General features: G+C 33.1%; 3 protein-coding genes across 14 annotated transcripts; 1 reads left to right on the top strand and 2 right to left on the bottom strand.

Moving 5' to 3' along the window:
* Window positions 1-1,673: 1,673 nt before the first annotated feature.
* LOC129285713 (pentatricopeptide repeat-containing protein At5g46100) lies at window positions 1,674-14,009 on the bottom strand. Of its 12 annotated transcripts, XR_008587265.1 has the most exons (4): window positions 11,943-14,009; window positions 10,367-10,446; window positions 10,136-10,161; window positions 1,674-2,870 (listed from the first exon to the last, which is right to left on the bottom strand). XR_008587265.1 is itself a non-coding variant. In XM_054921539.1 (3 exons), the coding sequence occupies exon 1, from the start codon at window positions 13,400-13,402 to the stop codon at window positions 11,960-11,962; it is 1,443 nt and encodes a 480-aa protein (XP_054777514.1). In that variant the 5' UTR covers window positions 13,403-14,009; the 3' UTR covers window positions 1,674-2,870; window positions 10,136-10,161; window positions 11,943-11,959. The 12 variants fall into 12 exon arrangements, 2 of the variants coding, with proteins under 2 accessions (XP_054777514.1, XP_054777513.1); XR_008587258.1 differs by having other exon boundaries at window positions 1,674-5,806; window positions 8,995-10,175; window positions 10,246-14,009; XR_008587260.1 differs by having other exon boundaries at window positions 1,674-5,598; window positions 10,136-10,175; window positions 10,246-14,009.
* On the top strand, window positions 2,042-2,822 carry LOC129285714 (protein DMP6-like). Its single transcript, XM_054921540.1, has one exon. It carries the CDS (start codon window positions 2,042-2,044, stop codon window positions 2,672-2,674), a length of 633 nt encoding a protein of 210 aa, XP_054777515.1. The 3' UTR covers window positions 2,675-2,822.
* An 8,020-nt stretch (window positions 14,010-22,029) lies between the features above and the next one.
* On the bottom strand, window positions 22,030-25,928 carry LOC129286741 (uncharacterized). The gene is made up of 3 exons (XM_054922749.1): window positions 25,237-25,928; window positions 24,997-25,146; window positions 22,030-22,424 (listed from the first exon to the last, which is right to left on the bottom strand). Exons 1-3 carry the CDS (start codon window positions 25,855-25,857, stop codon window positions 22,278-22,280), a joined length of 918 nt encoding a protein of 305 aa, XP_054778724.1. The 5' UTR covers window positions 25,858-25,928; the 3' UTR covers window positions 22,030-22,277.
* Window positions 25,929-26,340: the final 412 nt, after the last annotated feature.

The following is a 26,340-nucleotide window of genomic DNA, read 5'->3' as shown; positions in this document are numbered from 1 at the left end:
ACAATATTCGAATCTTGATTATCCCCTTTCCTTACTTTGATCAAAATTACATTTTACATCATTCTGATTGAAGTTTTGAGATCAATAATTATTTTTTATTGGGTAAAGCTATACATTATCAATCATGAGTCATGATGAATCCAGTTTTTGAACCAGAAAACAATTTAATGGCAAAATTGAATTTACTGGTATGATTCTTTTTTCTTGGTCTGAACATTAATTAATAGGGAAAATAGAAACTTGGGATCATCAAAGAAAATTTAAATCAGTTAAGGATCAATTGTTATTAAAATCTAAATTAAAAATAAGCTCAAATAAATTATTATTAATTTAAACTGAGTTGTTAAAATCTGAATTAATACTTATTGATAAAAGACTAACCAACATTAACAGGTATCATTTTGACAATAAGTAATTTTTTGATTAATATAAATTTTTTTAACGATCTTGATTGATAATTTTTTAAATTAATATGTATGGGAATTGTGCTGGGGAAAAAAGGAAAAAAAAAGTGAAGAAAGAAAAAGATGCATTGGAGAAGAGGTTGATTAGTTTTATGTTTTAAGGAGGAGTTGAATATTAAATCTGCATCAGAACAGCATACTTCTCTATTTTTATTTATAATAAAAACTATCACTTTTTATTTAATTTTTTTATATAAAAAAATCATATATTTTAATAAGTATTATTACATATTTTTAAATTGCCTCTCAATTTACATTAACGAGAAATAATTAATGTATGCTTATGTTAATTAATATAAGATATTTTAATTAATTTTTTTATTTTCAAACTTAATTATTATGATTAACTAACTTTTTAAAATTGTATAGTATAATTTTTTTCTCTTATATATAGAAATGGAGTAATTCTTAATAATCATGTTGTTGCAACTATATTTTTTTGTCACAACTGCAATAAATCTTCAAAATTAAGTCTGAAAGTTTAGGATTGAATTTATAACGGATTATATTTATTAAAAGAAAGATTGAATTTTTTTTCAAAATAAAAAAAATGACATGGGAGACAAATTTTGCTTCACCATCTTCTATTCTCAAATTCCTATAATTAAGAAATATTTTCCATTTCACCCAATTGTCAAGTGTAAATTGTTTAAATTTTAAGATTTATTTTTAATTTGAGTTAACTCTTTTCTTAGGGAAGAAAATCGACATCAAAATTTATTATTCATTGTGTCATAGCTCTTTTGAAATAAAAATTGATGATATCTGATAAAAATAACATAATCTTGGTATCGTTAGCAACGATACTCTTTCTAGTCATTGCGTCTCAGCAAACCATTTCTTACAGAACCAAACTTCATCTCAAAAGCCAATAATTGAGTACTCTCTCTCATCTCCCCCCACCCGACCAAAAAAAAAAAAAAAATGTAAACATTAGGTTCAGAAAGGTAAAATAAAGCAATATATAGCAAAATAACAATCATTCTTTTAACTACTTTTTAGCCAAAAAAAAACCACTATCATGGCCAAATCTCATTCACCAAAGTTGAAATTCATGCTTCTCACAAGTTATGAAGCATGCGTACGTACATTCCCGATAATAGTACTTCTGAACGTAAGCATTTTACGCTCAAAATTACACATTACGCACTTCTGCATCAGAAAGTTTGGTTTAAGAATCTACTAAATTAAATCTTATTGACTCAAGAATGACAAAAACAATAATGTTATATCATGCCCATGCTTTATATTTTGAGAAAATCATCATATCTGGCAAGTTCTGGTATCCTTACATGAGCAACATAACTTGCAAGGCACGATGAACTCAACCACAAAACAAGATTCTAGTGAACGCTGAGTTCATCAAGTTTTCAGTTTGTTTCTTGCAAGGCATGACAAGCCTTCATACTCTCTCTCTTTAGCTTTACCTCCATTGCTCATCTTAGCCCTAACTATATAGAGACGCTTTTTTAACAAACCTACGTTGCAGAATAAAGGTGACAAGATCAGAGCAGAGCAAACACAAAGACCCAAAAAAAAAAACAAAAAAAAAAAAAAAAAACAAGGCCCTGCAAGAGATGGGGATGAAACTCAGACTTGGTGATTCCAAAGAGCATGATGAAGAAAAGCACCCACTTCTGTTAAACATGGCGGTGCCAGAAGCTGAGAGGAGCCTGATTCAGAAAGCCATGAACCAGACATTTCAGAGCTCAGCTCATTTGGCGAATCTTCTGCCTACAGGCTCGGTACTTGCTTTCCAGCTTCTGTCACCAATCTTCACAAATCTAGGAATATGTGACTCAGTGAGCCGGTTCATGACTGCAGGACTTGTAGCTCTCTGTGGAGCCTCGTGCTTCTTGCTATGCTTCACCGATAGCTTCAGAGACTACAAGGGAAACATATGTTATGGCTTTGCCACTTTCAATGGCTTGTGGGTTATCGATGGATCAACCACACTTCCACTTGAACTTGCTGCAAAATATCGCCTGAGGTTTATAGATTTCATGCATGCAGTAATGTCAGTACTAGTATTTGCTGCAATTGCGATGTTTGATCAGAATGTGGTCAACTGCTTCTTTCCGGAACCATCAAACCAGACACAGGAGGTCCTCACATCATTGCCTGTGGGCATAGGCGTTATTTGCAGCATGTTGTTTGTTGTATTTCCAACACACAGACATGGAATTGGCTTCCCCCTTTCCACAAACTAATAAGTTTTGAGTTCTTTTTTGTATCTTTGTATCACTTGCCCTTGGAGCACATTCAGGAATTTGACAGGTTATTGAAATCAGAACCACAGCTATTTTATGGATTTTTTTGTTTGGAACAAATTATACAATGAGTCAAAAGATTTGTACATTATAGAATGCATTATAGAGTATAGAATATTGGACCTTCTGATATAACCTGTCATTAAAAAAATTCAATGTCATTGATTTCATGGAAGATCAAGATCGACAAATCAACTATACAAGGAATCATTGGAATTCGAAATCTTCATGAAATTTGAAACTTGAAATTTGCGTGCAAGTCCAAAGGACTCATTCAAAAGGCTTGTTCTATGAATATTTGAGAAAACTGCATATGAGATAGTAAGCCTACAAGGTCGGAGAATCTAAGTTTCGATAAATCCTATATTAGAATCCCATACTCTAATCAAATAATCCAAGAAGTTGAATTTTAAGTTCAACTTCATATGGTAAAAAGTTTGATTACATAATTTAAATGATAAATCTATACAAGCTGCAATCCTTTAATATAACCACAATTGTCTTCTTCTATACTATAATTACCTATTGAAATATCAGACTTGTTCCCTCCACATACTAATTTCTTTGTTTATATATGATAGTTATATTATTCTTTAATAATCTAATTTTCACCTTTGGCTTGCTTACAGAGGGAGCCACCTACATATCAACCATCTTATATGTCATTCTAACTCTATACCTTATCAAGTTATACTTATATCCTACTTCCATATATAAGTTATCTTTCAAGATCCCCTTTTCCCTTAATTCCTATGATCTCCATCTCCCTTGATCCCTAGCACACCTCAATGGATTTTCTCAATTTCTTTCTAAACTTTGGTTGTGTCAATTTTATACAGAGACTTGTGTTATTTACTCCAATGGTTTCCACTTTCTACATATTCAACTAGAATCTAACCATCTAGTTAGTCCCAGATATTTTGTCAATCATCGTTTGAATGTGATCATATCAATTTCAAAGAGACGTTGAAACATGGACAGATGTAGGATTGAACTGTTGGAGGAGTGGAAGAAAGTGCATTGAAAATGAGACTAATTTGGAGGATCAGGATAGGAAGTGAAGTAAATATATGGAAAGACAGATGGTTTCTTGACCTAGAAGGGAATTCATCTCAGCCGATGCAAATTCCTCAGGTGCATGGTGGTTTGAATTTTGGAGAGCTAAATAATGAAAGACAATCTACCCTTGATTTCTCTTTGGCATATAATTTCAAGATTGCTAATGCTTGTTTCAAAAAGAGGGATAAGCATCTCATCACTTATAAAAATAGAGCTTCAAGGTCACAGATTGTTTTTTTTTTTTTTTCTTTTGGCAAAGAAAGCATATAGGAGACTTTGTAAAAATTGTAAGGTGATTCCTAAAAATGCTGTAATGACACAACACAGGATCCTTGTCCTTAATGTGTGTATTGTGAGTAAAAATCAAAAGTTAAACAAGTAATAACTCCAAGGATCAGGTGATGGCAATTAAAAGGTGAAAAGAGAAAAATTTTTAAGAGAAATCTCTCGGTTGAAGAAATTTGGGAGTCTTAAAGAAGTACTAACATCTTGTGGGAGAACTTGGTTGTGAAGGTAAAGAAGGTTGCAAAAGCAGTTTTGGGAGAATCAAGAGGTTTTGGTCCGAAAGATAAAAAGTCTTGATGGTGGAATGATAGCGTACATGAAAAAATCAAGTATAAGGAGTGTTTTAAAGCCATCCATTTGTGCAATAATGATGAAAATTGAGAAACATATCGTATGGCTAAAATGAAAACTAAGAAGGCCATAAGTGAAACTCGTTCTAAAGCATTTGAAGAGTTTTATAATAGTCTTGGGACAAACTAAGGAGAACGAAAAATTTATAAGATTGTTAAGAGTAAGGAAAGAAAATCAAAAGATTTGGAACAAGTAAGATGTAAAAAAGATAAAGAGGAAAGTGTTTTGATCACAAATAATGATATTAAAGATATATGAGAAACATACTTTCTAAACTTTTTAATGATGACGGAGGTTCGTCAATTAACTTGAAAGATTTAGTAACTTGAAAGAAAGTGAAATTTGTCATTTTATCAAAGAATACACGCTTGGGAAATGAGAAAAGCTCTTAAAAAAAGAGCAAATGGGAGAGTCAATGAACCTAATTGTATCCCTATTGAAATGTAAAAATGTTTGGATGAAGAAGGAATACGGTGGTTAACTAAGTTATTTAATGAGATCTTACAATCTAAAAGAATGCCTGACGATTGAAGGAGAAACACCTTAGGTTCTATTTACAAAAATAAAGGAAATATTCAGAATTGTGCAGGGATTAAGCTTATGAATCATACTATGAAATTATGAGAAAGAGTGATAGAACATAGGTTGAAATTAGAAACTAGTATTTCCAAGAATCAATTCAACTTCATGTCATGGAGGGAGACTACAGAAGCGATTTATCTACTAAGGGGATTAATGAAAAAGTATTAATGCAAAAGTAAAGATTTACGTATGATTTTCACTGATTTAGAAAAAACTTTTGACCGTGCTCCAAGAAAAGTACTTTGGAAGGCATTAGAAAAGAAAGGTGTTCGGATTGCCTATATTTGAGTTATACAAGATATGTATGAGAGGCAACAACTAGTATAAGAATGTTTGATGGCGAAATAAAAGACTTTCCTATAAAGATTGAATTACATCAAGGATTATCTTTGAATTCTTATTTGTTTGATCTAGTCTTAGATATTTTGACTGAGCATATTCAAGAGAAAATTCTTAAATGCATGCTTTTTGTAAATAATATAGTTCTTGTTGCAGAGACAAGAAAAGAAATTAATTGTAAACTTGAGTTATGGAGGAGGACATTGGAGTCAAAAGGTTTCTGCCTGAGTAAGAGTGAAACAAAATATCTACATTGTAATTTTGATAAAAGGTCAGTGAGTAGTAACTTAGAAGTGAAATTGGGTGATCAAATCATACTTCAAGTGAAAAAATTTAAATATTTGAGAACGATTGTTCAACATAATAGGAAAATTGATGGAGATATTACACTTAGGATACAAGTTGGATGGTTTAATTGGAAAAAAGCTAAAGGAGTTATATGCGATCGAAAGGTACCTAATAAACTTACAACAACAACAACAACAACAACAAGCCTTTATCCCACTAGGTGGGGTCGGCTACATGGATTGCAAGACGCCATTGTGCTCTATCATTTATTAAGCTTTTAGAAATATTATTAATTAAGAGATCACGTTCAACAACTTCCAAGAGTGTTCTCTTAGGCCTTCCTCTACCTCTCTTAATCGGACTCAAAGTTATATGTTCCACTCTTCTCACTGGTGCCTCCCTTGGTCTTCTTTGTACATGCCCAAACCATCTCAACCGATTTTCTACCATTTTTTCCTCAATAGGTGCCACCCTCACTTTTTCGCGTATATGCTCATTTCGAATTTTATCTTTACGTGTATGTCCGCACATCCATCGTAACATTCTCATCTCTGCTACTCCAACTTTATGCTCTTGCTGTCCCGTTAGAGCCCAGCATTCACTACTATATAACATTGCCGGTCTGATAGCAGTACGATAAAACTTTCCTTTAAGTTTATTAGGCACCTTACGGTCACAAATAACTCCTTTAGCTTTTCTCCAATTAAACCACCCAGCTTGAATTCTATGTGAAATATCTCCACTGATTTCGCCATCATTTTGAATAATGGCTCCCAAATATCTAAACTTTTCCACTTGAGGTATAATTTGATCTCCCAATTTCACTTCCAAATTATTTTCGGATAGTCCTTTACCAAATTTACAATATAAATATTCCGTCTTACTTCTACTCAGACGAAAACCTTTCGACTCCAATGTCCTCCTCCATAACTCAAGTTTGCAATTAACCTCTTCTCTTGTCTCTGCTATAAGAACTATATCATCCGCGAAGAGCATACATTTCGGGATTTCCTCTTGAATATGTTCCGTCAAAACATTTAAAATCAAGTTGAACAAATAAGGACTCAGAGATGATCCCTGATGTAGTCCAATCTTTATAGAAAAATCCTTTGTTTGACCACTAGGCGTTCTTATACTAGTTTTTACCCCCTCATACATATCTTGTATGGCTTTAATATAAGCAATCCGTACTCCCTTTTTTTCCAACGCTTTCCAAAGCACTTCTCTTGGTATACGGTCATAAGCTTTTTCCAAATCAATAAAAACCATGTGTAGATCTTTATCTTTACAACGATACTTTTCCATTAATCCCCTTAGTAGATAAATCGCCTCTGTAGTTGATCTACCTGGCATAAAACCAAATTGATTCTCAGAAATACTTGTCTCCAATCTCAACCTGTGCTCAATTACTTTCTCCCACAATTTCATTGTGTGGCTCATGAGTTTAATCCCTCTATAGTTAGTACAATTCTGAATATCTCCTTTATTTTTATAAATAGGAATTAATGTACTTCTCCTCCACTCATCAGGCATTTTCTTGGACCGTAAAATCACATTAAATAACTTAGTTAACCATCTCACCCCTTCTTCACCTAAACATTTCCACGCTTCGATAGATATACAATCAGGTCCGTTGGCTCTACCATTTGCCATTTTCTTAAGAGCTTCCTTTACCTCCTTATCACGTATTTTTCGATAGAATGATAAATTTTGTTCTCCTTCACCAGTTACTAAATCCTCCAAGTTACTAGATGAATCCTCTCCATCATTGAAAAGTTTAGAAAAATAAGTCTCCCATCTATTTTTAATTTCATCATCTGTAACTAAAATTCTTCCCTCTTCATCCTTAATACACCTTACCTGTTCTAGATCTCTTGATTTTCTTTCCCTACTCTTGGCAATCTTATAAATATTTTGCTCTCCTTCCTTCGTCTCAAGGTTCTTATAAAATTCTTCAAAAGCTTTAGAACGAACTTCACCCACAGCTCTCTTAGTTTCCTTCTTAGCCATACGGTACCTCTCCCAATTTTCCTCATTGTTACACAAATGTATGGCTTTAAAACAGTTCTTCTTATACTTGATTTTGTCCTGTACACTATTATTCCACCACCAAGACTCCTTATCTCTCGGACCAGAACCTTTCGATTCTCCCAAAACTACTTTTGCAACCTCCCGTATCTTTTTAGCCATATCCTCCCATATAATGTTAGCACTTCCCTGAGAATCCCAAATTCCTTTATCCAAAAGATTTCGCTTGAAAATATCTTGCTTCTCACCTTTTAATTGCCACCACCTAATCCTTGGTGTTACTACTTGTCGACGTTTTTGGATTTTACTCATAATACACACATCAAGGACTAGGACCCTATGTTGTGTCGTTACAGCATCTCCGGGTATCACCTTACAATTTTTACAAAGTTTTCTATCTGTGTTCCTAACCAAAAGAAAATCAATCTGCGACCTTGAGGCTCCACTTTTGTAAGTGATGAGATGCTCATCTCTCTTCTTGAAACAAGTGTTGGCAATCTTAAAATCATACGCCAATGAAAAATCAAGAAGAGTTTGCCCTTCCTTGTTTAGCTCTCCAAAACCAAAACCACCATGCACCCTCGCATACTGACCAACTTCCCTCCCGACATGCCCATTAAAGTCTCCTCCAATAAAAATCTTTTCACTCTGTGGTATGTGTCGAATCAACCCCTCCAGATCCTCCCAAAATAATTCCTTAAGACTGGCTTCTGTCCCGACTTGCGGCGCATAAGCGCTAACAATATTAACAGTCTCACGTCCAATTATCATTTTTAAAGAAATAATTCTGTCTCCAATTCTGCTAACTTCTACAACGTTCTTCTTCCACTCCTTATCTATAATGATGCCTACTCCATTGCGTGCACTTACTTTTCCTGTATACCAAAGTTTGAAACCTTGAATATCCTTAGCTTCTTCTCCACGCCATTTTGTTTCTTGCAAGCAAATGATATTGATTTTCCTTTGAATCATAACCCCTACAACCTCTACAGATTTACAATTTAATGTCCCAACATTCCAAGTACCAAATCTAATTTTGCTCTTATGGACTAACTTCTTTAGCCGCGTGCGTCCAGAATGACGCGGTAGCCCTTGCTCATTTAACACTACATCCGGGCGCCGATGCAGCGGCTCTAACTCACTTATCACTGTACTCGAGCCATGCAGCGCGTTACTTACGGGCAACGACCTAGCATTAACATTATAACGTCTATTGTCCATGTTCATGATAGATTCAACAAATTTTTACATTGGCTGTTGATGGCCTAACACAACCCTCCTCCTTTACCCGGGCTTGGGACCGGCTATAAACATAGGCGGAGTTGTACCTAATAAACTTAAAGGAAAGTTTTATCGAACGGCTAGAAGACCAGCAATATTATATAATAGCAAATGTTGGGCTTTGACGGGACAATAAGAGCATAAAGTTAGAGTAGTAAAAATGAGAATGTTGACATAGATGTGTGGACATACACGTAAAGACAAAATTCGAAATGAGTGAATGCAAGAAAAAGTGGGCTTTGCATCTATTGAAGGAAAAATGGTAGAAAATCATTTGAGATGATTTGAACATGAACAAAGACGACCAAGGGAGGCACTTGTGAGGAAAGTGGAATAGATGATTTTAAGCCCTGTCAAGAATGGTAGAGGAAGACTAAAGAAAACACTTTTGAAAGTTGTTGAGTAAAATTTCTTAATTAATAATATTTTTAAAAGCTTAATAAAAGATAAAACACAATGGTGTCATATAATCAACATAACTAACCCCTTGAAGGAGTGTAGGGTGGATTTGCTTATTGATAGAGGAAGATGGAAATTGGGGGAGATGGTGGGATTATTTGCAATTGAGTTTATTGAGAAGATTGAAAGAATTCCATCTCAAAGACTGAAAGAGAAGACAAGGTGATGTGGTCAGTGGCTAAAGATGGCTGTCATTCTTTGAGGAGATGGTAGCGTCAAGAGATGGGTACAAAGAATATCATTAATAAAAGGGCAAGAACACTTTTGCTTTCCAAAAGAGCTATGGGGTAAGATTTGGAAGATCGGAGCTTTGCCAAAGGTTCTACACTTTCCATGGAGGTGTTTGAAGAGAGCTGTACAAACCAAGGATGAGTTGAGGAAAAGGAGATGTTGCAGGTTAGCTCTTGATCCTGTGTGCGGAGAGAAGGATGAAACTCTGGAGCATATGATTTTCTTGCACCCATGGGCCAATAAAGCATGCATGGTATGGCTGTTTGTTGGCTCCAAGAGTGGATAGAGAGAATGTGCAGAATTTTGATCAGTGGTGTGTGAAAAAGATGTTCAGTTCTGAGGTTCTGGATGAGTTTCAGAAAGCGTATGTGGCCTGGATGTTTTGGAATACAGAAAAAGAGGAATGGGATGGTATAGAGATAGTATATTAATATACTATGTATTTCAGGTCAAGCAAGAGGAAATTATGAATTGGCAACCAGAAGGAAAATATCTTACCTGCAGCGAGAAGGAAGATATGTCATCTGCACAGAGAAAGCTGAGAGCATGTAAGTTACTACGAGAAATTACCAGTAATAAAGAACCAAGCAAAGGCCTTATGCAGGTACCAATTAATACTCTCCTTCAATTTGAAACTGTGATTCAGCTTCACAACAGCAGATCCAACAAATTAATTATCTGGGTGTTTTCTAAAGGAAACTTCTTTTTTTGTAGAGAAAGGAGGTGAACCTCTAGAACAGTAAAACTAACAGATATGCCAAAGTGCTTGCAAATCACCATAATCAGGCTATTTGCTCTCCTTTCCAGTACTGCAAAGATTGGGAAAAAATTTACTTTTCACAATGAAAACAAGATGAAAAAAGGAGTCAACATCAAATTTTTTCCTTGAGAAACCATTTAAAATACAAAGGACAGCCTGCAAAGCTGAGATGGGTCTGGCAATCCACTGTGCGTGTAAAGGTGTTAGATTGTGTGTGAGGAGAGAATCCATACCTCCTAGCCCTAAGTACCACCCAATACTCATTTGCAAAGTAGATCAACAGAGACTTTTTTCCCCCCACCAAAAGAAGATCAATATAGATGAAGATGACAAAAACTGAATGGGAGAACATATGAATAGATATGGTCATCTACCTCGTGATTTTATTTCACATGTTATCCACCCAAAGACATGTTACTGAAGCAGTAAATGAACACTTGGCAAATCAATTTATTCAATCTCTCTCTCTCTCATCATGTGCACATTGTTGGTCATGCTTTGGGAGTGACATTTATTGTCTCATCTAGCAGGAATAGTTGACCTCTACAATTTTTGTTTTTTTTGGCTGAATGAATACAACATTACTATTTAAAAATATCATGTGAATCCTAAATTCAACATAATGATAAAACAAAATCCCTTAGGCCAAAGAAATAGAAAGCTGAAAATAAAAAGCTTCAACAAATGTGAAAATTGAATAAATGAACAAGGGTGAAAAATGCATGCTTTAATTTAGGAAATTTACAGCACTGGACTGACAAGTTTACAGTGCATTGACAAAGAACTACAATCATAAGTAAGGGGTTTGAATGAAACAAATAACCACACAAATAATCAAGCTTATCTTGCCAAAAACTCTAGCAAATACTTTCCACCAAACAGGTTCATCATCAGAGTTTTTAAGGAGGTGGGGAAAAAGGAGAAAGTTTCTGCAAAGAAAAGAGTGAGCCTATACGGTAGAGTCAGTTATAGGGGAAAGCCAATTTGAAAGTCTTGCAAGCCTACTTCCATAATGTGACACTTTATTTCTTGATGAAGGGTCTAATCATCAGAGAATGTTAACCATTGGAGAGGAGAAAAAACAGATCCAGGAGTTGAAATGGATGCAGTGTATGGTCAATAAGAATGAAGTAGATACAGTCAGCTTAGGTCATGAAGAGATTTGATTGGTCAAAATTATGCAAGTTGGCGCCTTGTAAGAAGAATAACCTTTAAAATCACAATCAAATAATTAAACAGGAAAATATGGATTTGTATATAATTTCAAAAATTTTACGACCGCTAGATGCATATCATAGCTTGCGAAGAATAGAATTATGCAATTGAATCATTGCATTAGGAGTTAATGATTGGGATCAAAATCATCACGCATATAAAAAATAATGCCTTCAGCAGGCTTAGCCCAAACATTACAGGTCATGAAGATGATTAACAAGCTCTCTGTGCATGCACTTTTCATACCTTTTAATTGATGTCTAGGTAATGTTAATAACAGAAGGGAAGGAAAGGAGATTGTTAAAGGTTTTATGTGAATGCAGCACATACCGATAATTTATAAATATTCAACTCTGAGGTTCAAATAATTTATGCATCAGCTCAGCCAGCAGTAGCTCAGTAGCTTCTCTCACCTTTTTACGATCCCAAAGTCCACTCATCACTGCATTCCAGATTCCCTCATCTGGAACACAACCATCTAACACCATCTCATCAAGAATCCGAGCAGTTTTGTGCTGGTCTCCTTTTTTACTATAGCATTTAATTAAACATTCAAAAGTTCCAGCTTCAACAGAGATACCCCTAGTACGCATGCTAAGATACAACTGAAATGCACGTGTTGGGTCAACATTACTGCAGAGGCCTTGGACCACCATGTTATGGATTTTCACATGACGGACCCAAGTTACTCGGTTTGGTGAGACACCACCAAGCACCATCTCATCAATGAAGTTTGCAGCTTCTTGATAGCTGCATGTAGCACAGAAACCACTAATGATTTTCCCATACAGCCCTGCATCTGGCTTCAAGCCTTGAAGCCTCATCCTGTCAAGAAGCTCTACAGCTTCACTAAGCATCCCTTCATTGCACAGTCCATGAATTAATGTACTATAAGTAACTGTGTTGGGCAAAAGATGTTTCTTAACCATCGTGTCTAACAGCTCCTTTGCTTTAAAAGACTGACCACCTTTACATAAACCATCCATTACAGAACTGTAAGTAAAAACATTTGGCTCAATGCCAACTCTTTTCATCTCTTCAAGCAATTTCATTGCTTCATCCACATTATTAGACCGACACATTCCATGCATCAAACAAGTATAGGTAACAACAGAAGGTGTAAGACATTTCTGCCTCATCTCATGGAATAATTCCTTTGCCTCGTTCATTTTTCCAAGTCTACAAAGCCCATTAATCAAAGTACCGTATGTATAAGAATCTGGCAGGAATCTTCGATTTGGCATCTCACGAAATATCCGTAAAGCAGCATCAATTGTTCTATTGTTCATGCATAAGGCTTTGATTAAAATATTTAGAGAAACAACACTCCGTGGAATGCCCATTTCTCTCATCTCCCTATAAATACTAAGAGCCATCTTTAGATGATTTTCCTCTACTAGGATATCAAATATTGTAATATAAGATCTTTGGGTGGGTTTTAACTGAAAGTCTGCCATCCCACGGAAAATCCTGACGGCATCAAGAGGCCTATGAACACGTCCATAAGCTCTGCAAATGGTTAATAATATGTCTTCTGTTAACTCACAATTTTCTTCCTTCATTCTGTGAAGCATCCCTTCGGCTGATCTGAACTGGTTCACAGAGACTAACCTAGAGATCATGAGACCAAAAGTATTTTGATCATGACGGAACCCATTATTATATTCAGCCGTTGCGGAATCAAATATCATAAGAGCTTTATGTATGTCCCTTTCTGCTTTTATTAGCTGCTCAACTAGACTAGTTGTAATTTGTTTTGGCCATTTCATCAAGGTTTTACCGCCCATCATCCCCAACTTGTAATACTTAGCAGATTTCAGAAACTTCTAATTGACTCACTAGAGGCATCTTGAAGCAATAACAGTTGCAAGGAAGACTAATGTCATTTTCAACTTCTCCAGCACCGCGAACAATACTATGAAAGGATTGTGATATTCTACCATAATCATTAGGTACAGTCGAATATTGCAAGGGAAATCATATTATTCGCAAGTCTTATGCGTGGAAGCTGGTGTAAACGGCGATTTAAAGAAATGAAGGCAGGCTACAGCCCTGCTAACCTAGAAGGGTTCGAAGAAGAAGGCCAAACCAGATAGAAATATCCTCCTTGAAGTTCTGAAGTCTAAAAAGCCTTGATTTTGTTTTCTACCTTTCTCCCATTATTACATTACAAGAACGATGGTGGTGTCGCTGGTTTCAAGAACGTCGATTCCAATAACGAGGTGGGAGGTCTTGGACTCTTGGTTCTGGTTCAGACGATAGCTTGGAGATTCAGCTCAGACAATGTTGATTTTGAAGGACGAGAGGAAGAACTGTCGAAGATGAGAAACGAAGGTGGTGGTGGAGCATCGGAGACGAGATTAGCGGTGAGGAGCGCAGCTGTGTGTGGAATGTTGTTTGTCGGAATGAGGAAGGCGGAAGAGGAGATCTACGAATGATACATTTAAAGACTAAAATATGTTCTTCATAAAATTAATATTCAAATTAAAAGTAATTATTTTAAAAATGATAAAATTATAAATTTAATTACAAACTATTCATTTCATTTTAAATTATAAAATATTTATAGATAATATTTTACATGACAATATATTTCGTTGTATATATTTTATAATTTTATTTTTTTAAAAATAAAAATATAAATTTTTAAAAATACCTTTCATTTAATTTTTTATTATTAATAAAAATATTAAAAAATATATATAATAGAAATAATATTAAAAAGATATCATTAATAAAACTTTATTTTTATTAAAATATTTTATATTTTATGATATTAAATTTTTTTTAAAATATTTTATAATTTAAAATAAAAAAATATTTTATTTTGTTTTTAAAAGTATCGGCATCATATACTAAAATATATTAAATAAGTCATTAACAAACAAAATGATAGTGCCCAGCACTTTTTGTCCAAATGATGCTAACAAACGTTTGTTCTCCCACACCACCTGAGTATAAACCATGCACCTGTGATCGGTCACGCAAAAGTTGTCAGCATGGTTGCAATAATTCTTCTCCTTCATCCACTCCTCCACCATCTCTCATGGCGTCGTCGACTCTCATCCCTTAAGTGCCGTAAGTTCTTACCTTTATGCTAGTAAATTAGCACCCCATTTTGTCTCTTTGGGACTGAATAAGCAGGCTCGTGACACTGCCCAGCTTCTGGTTCCACTGGGAGAGGCTACCCTAACTTGGTTGCCTGCATCTAAGAGCTCCCTCGCCATATCCGATAGTGCCACTTTGGGGAGATGACAAAATTGTTTAGGAAGGTGAAGCTTGAGCCTTTCGTAGGTTTGATTCTGCCAAAGAGAAGCTATGCAATCAGCCAAGAGAACAAATCCTTATGACAAGCACCCTGCAAGGCCAATGAGATGGTTTTGAATCCTGGTCATTGAGAGCTTGAAGAAACAGAGCACTTTCCTCAGTCAGTTGGCTGCCGAGATCAATTCTAAAAACAGAGGACTCTCAACTGCCACGCCTTCGCCGCCTACTTTGTCAAAGGCTCCGACGGTCCTCGACAAATTCTCATAGATCTTAGAGTGAGAAAGTCAATGTAGGGAGCAAAACCTTGTGCGCTCACGTCTATTGCACTTGATGGAGTCCATGCTTGCATGAGAGGATTGCTCTCCCCTCTACTTTATGAGCTTGAAAAGAGGTGATTCTAGGGAGAAGGAAGGAATGAGCTCCGGTCTCTCATTAATGCAGCGCTGACTAAGGAAGGAGGGTGGGTGGTCTCTTCTCCTCCTCCTCTTATTGAGCCACACAAGAGAGTTCTTATGCAAAACTGGAGGGTGGTGAAGAAAAAGGAAGGAGAAGGTACAGATTTAGGGTGTTCCCCGGGTTGAGACATCCTTGCACCGTGTCCTCTCTTACAAAATAATAAGAATTGAATTTTTGTTCTGGTTCCCATCTCATCCCATCCCATCCTATTAGAAATTGAAATTGAATTAGGACAAGATCGAGATATCTTATTATTGTCCCAATAAAGCGAACAATATAAGAAAAATGTTTAAATAATAATATTTATTAAAATTTTAAATCACATAACTTTTTAAGTTTTAAACCAAAATAACATGAGTATATAAACCACAGTCATCAATTACAACTACATGTGTATAACTTAAAGTCAATTATACATGAAACATAATATATTACGATAACAATTACAAGTGATCTTTGGCCTATAAAAGCAACAACAATAGACAAGTCAGGTACAATATCAAGTTATTGTTTTTCTTTTTTAGTTGAGATATGTTAAGCTAGAAATTCTTTCAAAAATAAAACAAGAAATAGATGTAAATAAAAGTTATTAAATAGATAGATATAAGAATAAAGTATATTAATATAAATAATATATTGTAAAGAAATATATTACCCTATACTGTTACTCTGTATCATTAAAATTATCAATATAAAAAAATTTTAGTTTTAAATGAGAATTATGTGTATTGAAATTATAATTAATATAATTAATATATTTAATGTATATTTTTAAAATAAAAGATAATATACATATATATATATATATATATATATAATATTCGACACGGAATAGGACATCCCAAAAACAATCACATATCATGTTTTGTCTCAAACCCCTTTCACGTCCGGTCTTGTAAAATCTCATCTCAATTGTTTTCAAGCTAAGACAGGACCTGTCTCTATATAATTGAGATGAAACTGGATCGATCAAGATAAGTATAAGTTGAACACCTCTAGTATAGATAGTGAGGAGAGAGAGTGAGAGAATGAAAGAGAAGACATGAATGTCATACATGCAGTTTGATGGAGGAACAATGCCCCGCATTAAATTCATGTGTGACCCATAATATTAAATAAATATCTGTCAATGCAAATTATCTGTTGATGCTAGGTGCTACAATTTAATTAATTAATGATTTATTTTATATTACTCTATAATATATAATACTTAAATCATTAAATTTGCATTTTTACTTTTTTAAAAATTACATATGCTCAACAACTATCCATTATTTTTACAGTAGTTAAAAATACATTTTAACTTTTGAAAGAGATAATGATAACAAATGACAAAAAAATCATAAAAATAATATATTGCAGATAACTCCGCCAAAAATAATATTCTAATTAAAAGAATAAATATAGCATGTCTAGCTAGACAAGATAGGATTCAACTCGTGCCCAATGCGTAGCTTGGTGAGCCTAAATAACTCGAGTGGGGTTGATTAATCGGACTTGACTCTCCTTCATTGATGGAAGCCTTCTTTGCGCCTCCATTGGGGGCCTATATTTAGATAATCCAAAATGTATTTGGAGAGCCAATTTATAAAAAAAATTAATATTAAATATGAATCATTTATATTAAATATGAACTGTTTAAATTGATAAATAAATTTATTAAATTTTTTACAATTTATAAAAAAAATTTATTTTAATAAATGGAAAATAAAAATAAAAAAAATACTAAATTTGAGTTGACCAAATTTAACCAAAACGATCAAGATATAGGCCTCCCTCAGCAAAAGTGCAGAGGAGGTTTCTTTTAACGAAGGGGAGTTAGAAAGCTGAGTCATGATTAGCTGAGCTTTTAGACTGTGAGGTTGGCAAATTGGTAATTTTCTGGATTACAATTTGCAACCTCATGTTGCATTGCATCAAACGGAATGGTCGATATATGTATATTGAATTGGTTTTCATCTTGAGAAAAAAAATTTAAATTGCAATTTTAATTTAAAAGCGTTGGCACTCTAAACTCATTTTTATTATAATATTTTTAACATTTAAAAATAGTACATATAAGTATCTAATTGTAATAAAAATTAATTTTAATTTTTATTTGATTAAAAAATTATAAAAAATTATTTTAAAAATTATAGAAAAGGATTTAAAAATTTACAAATAAGTATTTCATAAAAAAATTCATACCGACTACGCTCAATAAATTGCAGTGGCCGGGTCAAAGTGCTTAGTCAAAATAAAATTTTTGTTTTTATATCAAAAAGAAATAACTTTTGTCTCTTAATATTTATTTATAATTTAAAAAATTTAATCAACATTAATTTTTTATAAAATATTTAGTTATAATTTTCAAGGTCTTTTTTTTTTTTTACTTTTAAGGCTCTTTTCTATAATTTTCCTGTTTACTAATGGTCAAAGTTAATATTTATTAACAATAAGATAGCATTGCACCATTCTCAATTGTTAAAAGGAAAAATTGTATATAGAGCAAAATTGTCTTTTAATCTGAAAAAAAATTTTCCACCATCCAGAAACTGTAAAAATTAAATTAAATTAATAATTTTGTATAGAATCTATTTTTATTTTCCATTTCAACTTGCCCTCCTCTCCTAAAAGTGGGTACTTTTACTGAGGTCGTTGAACAACAATGACTGTCCCCCCTCTCCCCCCCCCCCCCCCCAAAAAAAAAAAAAGCTTCAACATGAATATATTTGCTTCAATAAGATTATTGGCATTGTTTTACAAAATACGTACGCTGGTTATTCTTTATGCTGAACATTATTTTTGAATTATTTGAATCATTCATATTTGTTATACACACAGATATATTTGAAGTGAAATAAATTTAAGCATTAATTTCTGTTTTATTTTCTTTTTTCAATTATACCATTACTATAATGAATATTTTTTAAATTGTCTTATATATTATGAAATAAACACCAGCCATAACATATTAAAATTTTCAAAGTTGTCCTACATTGCTCTTCTTTACATTCATGATTTGGCAAAGGGTATGTTTTTTAGGTATTGTATTTGTTGGTTTTTTTTTTAAAAAAGGATAGTGCCTTTTAATTTTTGGTTTATTTATTCATGTAAGTAGTTAAGGCTAATTTCATTTTATGATTCAGCATACAATGAGTTTTCAATTTTCGGACGAAACTTAAAACAATTGCCTCCTCCTCTTACATTCAAGGCTAGCCAAGTTTCAAGTTTTAAATGGTGTGATGCATGTAAGTCTATGCTATAGCTAATGCCAGTTTTATTTTTGGGCTTCAAACAAGCACAACAAGCGCAATATAACGTTTAGAACGTTTAGGTCTTGAGTAAAACTTGACTCTAATATAAACTTATTAGAAATGGACTTTTTGGTATTATAAAAACAAAACTTTATATAAATTTTAGGTTAGGCTCAAATATCTAGCCTATCAAGTTATCACATTTGGCCTAAGATCAACATGGCTAACCTATTTCCTCCCCCATCTATCACTGAAGAGAAAAGAAAAAAGAAAAGAAAAGCAATTAATACCTATTTCCTCCCCTATCTATTACTGGAAAACAAATAGTACTGCATTCATATTAGATGATCACCTTTGTTGACCGATTATTCTTCCGAACTTCAAAATGATAGAATTCAATTTTGCTAATTCATTCATTTTAGTCAGCTTTATATTAACGATACAGGATATAAAAGCCATGATAATTTTTTTTTCCCTCTATGTTCTTTAGAGAAGTGATAGAAGAGACTGGAGCATGTTCCTTAAATATGATATTGTATTTTGTTAATAATATCAGTATCTATTTCTTCTTCAAAAATTGATACATATCTTTTTTCATGTCAACCTTAAGACGTGATTATGTATCACATACTGCAGATTTTTTAGGTATGTTTAGTGTTTTAATATTTTTTTAAAAAATTGATTCAAATGCTGAGGTGAACACTGAAAAGGAAAATTATTTAAAGGGAGAATTTTAATTAAGGATCATGAATGGAATTTAATTATAAGTGTGTCTCAAAAAAATTCAAACTTTTATTTCAGTCCAAGAAAGTTAAAGTAAAAATAATTTCAACGGTGAAAAGATCAAACTACCCTTTACTTATTATACAAAATCATTAATTATTAATTTTCTTATTTTATTTGTTAATTTATCAATATTAATTGTTAATTTTATCTTTTTGTTAGACAATCAGTAATGTTAATTTTTAATTTGCTAACTTTACTTGTTAATTTACTAACATCAACTGTACATTACAATACATGTCAGTAATTTAAAACTAATGTAATGATTTACAGCTGATATTAGTAAATTAACAAATAAATTTAAAAATTTAACAACTCATATTGTTGTTTATGATTGAACAACTGATATCAAATCTTGTATAATTTTTGACTTATAAATTCATATAATTTATAACTCATATTAGTAAATTAACAAGTGAAGTAAAAAAATTACAACTAATAATTTTGTACAACAAATGAAGGGTAGTTTGGTTTTTTTATTATCAAAATTATTTTTAATTTAATTTTCTTAAATTGAACTAAAATTTTATTTTTTAGAATCCATTAATAATTACATCTCGTCCATGATCTATAATTAAAATTCTCGCTCAAATTCAAATCGGAACAAGAGGAAATGGTCCTGACACCACTATCAGAAGAGAAAGTGATTTGAGTATTCAATTTGACTCTAAACCAACTTTTATGAAATGCATAAAAGCCCTTAAATGTGGATATAGTGAAAGTAATAAGAGGGGCTTTTGAGATTCTACGTCAATCAGAAATAAAACCAACTTACAAACAATGTTTTTTTTTTTTTTGAAAAAAAAAATTGTATGATGTTTCTACATTGGTTAGTTATAAAACCGACACAAAAATACTTACACTAACTATGCCTTGTTTCAAACCAACATATATAGGTTTATTTATGGGTTAAGGTGAAAAATACTTAAAAAAAAAAATTTCTCCAGGAGTTTCTAATATCTTAAATTAACACATAGTGCAGATTTTTTTAGATATGTTTAGCATTTTAATATTTTTGAAAATTTGATTCAAAATGTCAAAGTGAAACATTGAATAGGAAATAGGATTCATATCGAAATGTGAGAAAATGGTACCCACATCGCTATCAAGGGAGAAGGTGGAAATGGGAGATTTGCTACTACCACAATGGCTCCCAATAACTTTCTGTTTATTCGAAGGCTTGAAGATGAGAAGTCTCCACATGCCCTACAATGAAATAAAAGGGTTTTTAAGCCCTGTTTGTTTTTCCCACCTTCCAATCTTTGATATACTTTCAGAAAGTGGAAAGTAATTTGGGTATCCAATTTGAATCTATGTCCACTTTGAAAAGCTTTTGGAATTCTACGTCGATAAGAAATAAAACCAACTTAGAAACATTGTCTTTCTGAAATTTTATTTTAAAAAAATTTGTATGATGCTTTTACGTCGGTTAGTTATATGACTAGCACCAAAACACTTATACTTTCTATGCTTTATTTCAAACCAACTTACTCCCTCCATCCTTATATATAAAATATTTTTTAAAAACTTATTTCATTCTTAAATATAAAGGGTAACAATAATTTTTTGAGTAATTAGACAATTTTATTCTTATCTTAAAAAATGACAATATTTTTTCTATCACTATTATGATATTAATTATGATATTATTAAAGATAAAACTAAAAAATTATTGTGTTTTTATGTGAATTTAATTAAATAACAAACTTTTATTGGTATGCAGGATTCAATTAAAAATGTTTTATATGTAGGGACAAAGAGAGTATATAAGCTTCTTTATGAGTTACTTCCTCTATATAGCTTGATTCAAAATATAGGATATTAGATAACTTTCATATTTATTTTTTTCAATTATACTTCTACTTCATTTATTACTCTTTTTCAAGAAATCATGTATTGAAATTTTAAATTACTATTATCAGTGCTCTTATATAAGATATTTAATAAGAGTATAAATGAAAAGATGTGAACATCTTTAAAAGTTTAATATTTCAACTAATATTATTCGTAAATTGTGAATTAGTTAATTATGATTTATATTATGGTTTGGAGGAAGTAATGTGCAAAAATATTCGAAAATTTTTTTTCTATGAGCTTTTGGTATTTTTAAATCAATAATGATACATGAGTGCCCATTATTTTTATAAAAGAGGTCAATCTTCCTCAATCCGTTAAAATTAGAGAAGGTTAACTTTTTTTTTATAAAGTTAATTGATACCCATACACCATTATTTACTCAAGCATATTAAAAACACTTGAAGAATTTTTTTTTTGAGTATTTTTACACATTAACCCTTTATTTATTGCAACTTAGTGATAAAAATATCACCGCTCATTTTTCACTTCGTTTTATTTTTGGGAGAATGACAAATAAGAACTTTGTAAGAATATTAATGTTAAATTAAGATTTTTCAATACTGACGTTCTCAAATTTCAATACTTATTTTACCATGTTTCGGTATTAAAATTTTTAATTTGATATTAATATTTTTACAAGATCTTTATTTATCATTCTTCCTTTGTTTTTTGCCAACCAACGTAAGATTAGCCACATGGAATGTCTTCTTTGTACTAGTGGCTACTGATTATTGGAGACTATACGATGGCGAGAGATTTAACTTGTATAAATTGTGAGAAAGGCAATAAGAACCAACTTGCAAGTTTTGGCAACCAAATGAGAAACTATCATTAGTATTCACCTCATTTGAATATCCATTACAGATGTCAAAACTCAGAACTCTATTGATACAACATCCACTGTGATTTTACACAACTTTAGACACAGAGCAGTCTCATTCATCAGTCCCTAACAGTTTCAATGGAAAGTGATAGAAACTTGGAAAGCTGTACGATCCTATATATGAACACTGGCCAGAAAATAATCCTATGAACAAAGACAACTTTCTCCATGCACTTGCATCTCTTACACAAGCTTGTAGAAACATTTGTTTCCTGAGAGAAGGATCTGGTATCCCTTACCACAAGGGCACTTGAAATTGATGCAAAGGCTCTTCTCCACCCACTCTACACTCACAGTTTCTTCTGCACCATCTTCCATTACAGAATCATCCTGCAATAAACATTTGAGTTAAACACAAAAATTTCATTATAATTGTAATTATGATTATAACATACAAAACATGCGATGGGGACAATAATGTCGGTGGAAAATGATCGTAAATGCAGGAGCATTCCCCCGCGCCGGGGGGGGGGGAGGGGGGGAAGGCATACTATTCCTCAACTAGAGTGAAATAAATGCGGTCTCAAAGGATCTCGCAGTTTGGCAAATACAACTAAACAAAGTCATTTCTATAGCTCACAAAACAAGACACTCAATGCTTGCTGTGTTATTATTTACACTCTCTTTGGTTTCTATTATAAGACATTTTTAACTATCTCACTGAAACTAAGAAGTGGTTAAATCATTAATTTTATCTAAAAATATAATAAATTTTGAACCTTATCTCTATTTAAATGAAAAGCATTACATTATTTCTCATATTTAATGAGTTTAAATAAAAGTAATATTAAAAAAATATAATTAATACCCCATCAGATGTATTATATAAAGGACCAAAAAATCCATTTAAAAGGCACCCTATAATAGAGATTGGAGTAATATATTTTTTCTTACTTTTTCATTGATTGGTCCATGTTCTTTTAAAGCCAGAATCCTGGTAATACCAGCAACTTAGTGAACCCAGACCCATAATCTGACATACTAACTTCATTAACTCCCTGCCCCTAAAGAGCGTGCTTAAGAGTAATATTTCAAAAACCAATATGATATATAATCGTTTGTGAAATAAAATACAGTTTGGACATCGCAAGACAAAATTAAAGCAGCATAATGCAACTTCTTGTCCTGATGATTGATTTTGACTACACAAGAAGGAAACCTCAATTCCCCCCCCCAAGGTTCTCTGTTGTGTGTGAGAACAGTGATGAAACAAATCTTCAGAAAAACATGACCTCTATATATGTGTATCCCTTTTTTCTTTAAATACTGACTTTTGAGTTCTTTACAAATTAGGATCGATATGAACCATAGTTCAAGTCTCTTTTAGCAGCTCTACATGAATAATAAAACATAACATGTGAAGAGTTATTAAATTCAGCAAGGCATTATTGACTCCATCAAAAATTCTTTTCAGAAGTCATTACATGGATTAAAAACTATACCAGCAACACATAAACAACTATATCATAGTTCATTTTGTCTCTTTGAAACTGTGATTCTATAAAAATCTGAGCCTCATTTTCAGTTTATCACTTTTAATCTATTTCAACTCGAGGAACCTAAAGATTTATCCCATCAACGAACCTTTGGTGCAGAGAATGTACTTAAATTCTTCTAAAGCCTGTAAACTGAACATATTAGGATGTTAGTGATCTTATGATCTGACATAATAACTTCATTGACTCTTTGCACCTGAAGAGCGCGCTTAAGAAGAATAAATTTCCAAAAGCTGGTATATTGTAAAATCATTATCGAAATAAAATACAGTTTGGAGCTTGGACAGCAAAGATAAAAGCTGCATAATGCAACTTCTTGTCCAGGTAATGGCTTTGACACAAGCATGAAACATCGATTTTTCCAAGTTTTATATTGTATTTGAGAACTGTGATAAAACAATCAGCAGCTCTACCTATAATATAACCTTTTTGGCCCTTAAATACTCACTTTAAGCTTCACAACAATTTAGGATCAATATAAGCCATAGTCTCTTCAATGATAAATACAACATGTGAATAGTTTTTAAATTCAGCAATGCACTGTTGGCTTTTGGTAAAAAATTAATTTTACATGACACTTGAAAGCCTGACTTGCTTTCCGTTGAATAACTATGGGAATGGGAAAGCTAAAAAGCACAGTTCTTATCTTTTGACCTGAGGGGAATTCTTGATTAAAAACTACGCTAGAAAAGGCATAAACAACTATATCTAAGGTTTTTCTGTTTGTCTTTTAAATCAGTATAAATACAGATATACAAAAGCCAGTATTGTGCATATACTATGATATTGTGAAGAATAATTTTTCAAAAGCCAGAGCGTTCTACAATCACTAGTCAAATGAAATACAATCTGGAGATTGGACAGCATACACAAAAACTGCGTAACGCATCTTTTATGACCTGGTGAAGAACTTTGACACAAGCATGAAACCTAAAATTTCCCAAGTTCTCTATTGGGTTTGAGAACAGTGATCAAACAGATCAAAGGAAGAGTATATATCCTCTATCATTAGTGGATTTTTCTTATACAATCACTCTCAGGTTCACAACAATTTAGGATCAATATAAGCCATTCATTTTTTTTTTCAAGTCCAACATGTGGGTAGTTTTTGAATTCAGCAATTCAATGTTGACTTCTAATAAACAATTCTCATACAAGTCATTACTTAATTAAAACCATGCTATCAAAGGCATAAACATCTATATCTAAGGTTTTATGTTGTCTTTTAAATGTATAACCAACATCAATATACGTAAATTAAAGCTGCTCAGGGCCCAAATTCTAGTCTTATAAAAAGCCTAACCTCATTCTCGCTTCATCATTTTAATCTATTCCAACTTGGGAATCTTAAGATCTTCGCCCAACTATTTAAAAAAAAAAAAAAACAAACAAAAACAAAAACTTACCTGAGAGACAGGCACAGCTTTATTGCCTTCATCAACTTGAGAGACAGACACGGCTTTATTGCCTTCATCGACTTGCTCCTCCTCCTCCTGTATAACCTCATCCCACCATTTCTTCATCTCTCTCAACCGATCTTTCATTCTTCTCATTCTCTGCAAATTCAATTTCTATCTCATTTTATTCTTAAAAGCCAAGACTCCCCATGAATTCAATTTAAAAATGAAAAAAAAAAAAATCCGCACCATTAAATTCGAATCCTCTTCCTTGCTCAAATCCATTCCCATTCCCGTATCCTCCAAACTTGACTCCTGACAGGCCGTTTTAGCGGAAGGACTAGGATCGGAAACGCACCGCTTCAGATTCGGAGGCCTTGGAGGCAAACGGGAGGCCAAGGTACTATTCTCCGGCGAAGGATTCGGAGTCACCGGAGCTCCAACGCCGGCGGCCGAAGGAGCAGTGTAAGGATCGGAAAAGCATCGGCGAAAAACAGGGGAAATAGATCTTGTTCTTGTGTTATGAATCGCAGAAGGGCTCTCCAGACTGAGAGGGAGTGGAACGGCCGAGTACCCAGGGGGCTGCGTCTGGTCTTCTTGCTCGCAAGAAGGCTTCTTGGCGCGCGAGGATTCCCATTCGGACTCCGGTGATCGACGCTTCATGGGATTGAAGCCCTGACAGCCGCAAGAAATGCACGGCGGATGGTGGATTAGGTGGCCGCATCCACCAGAGGCGACGGCGGAGGAGGGTGAAGGACATGTGTTATTAAGATGGAGCATCGAGAAGATGCTGGCGGGGTCAGAGAGATCTTCATTGGCTTGCTCGTCCGGAATCTGCAAATCAGTAGGTTCTTGAATACGAAGAGCCATGATTGATTCTACAAGAAATTCCTCGGAGATTTTCCCTCGTTTTCTGCTTAATCGTTCGACTGAGAAAATCAAATGCGAAACTGTTGAGTGAGAGCTAGCGGAGCAGTCTATATTTATACGTTCGGCAGGGGATGGGCAAGATATTTTCTGACAATTAATATTAATAATGTTTATAAAAGAGTTCATTTTATAAAAAATAATAAAAGAAAATTAATATCAGTTTTTTAAGCTTTACTTATTTTTCTATTATTATTAATATTATAAAAATATTTCTATTAATGAAAATATTTTCTTTTATTTGAAAGAAAAGCTTTTATTTGAAATGTAGAGAAGAGGGAAAAAAAATAAAAAAACTTAAGATATACTCCCTCCATTTAAAAATGTAAGATATTTTTAACCGAATCCCACCCCAATAAAGTAATTATCTACTTTTCAATTAATCTTATTTTTTTCATATTTTTTCCTATTAAACACATTACAATA

This window comes from Prosopis cineraria, unplaced genomic scaffold, assembly GCF_029017545.1.
Source record: "Prosopis cineraria cultivar Desert tree isolate PC_DT_omini unplaced genomic scaffold, ASM2901754v1 PC11, whole genome shotgun sequence".
Taxonomy (NCBI): domain Eukaryota; kingdom Viridiplantae; phylum Streptophyta; class Magnoliopsida; order Fabales; family Fabaceae; genus Prosopis; species Prosopis cineraria.
The sequence above is the reverse complement of the archived record's forward strand: the minus strand, read 5'-3'. Positions and strand labels throughout refer to the sequence as shown.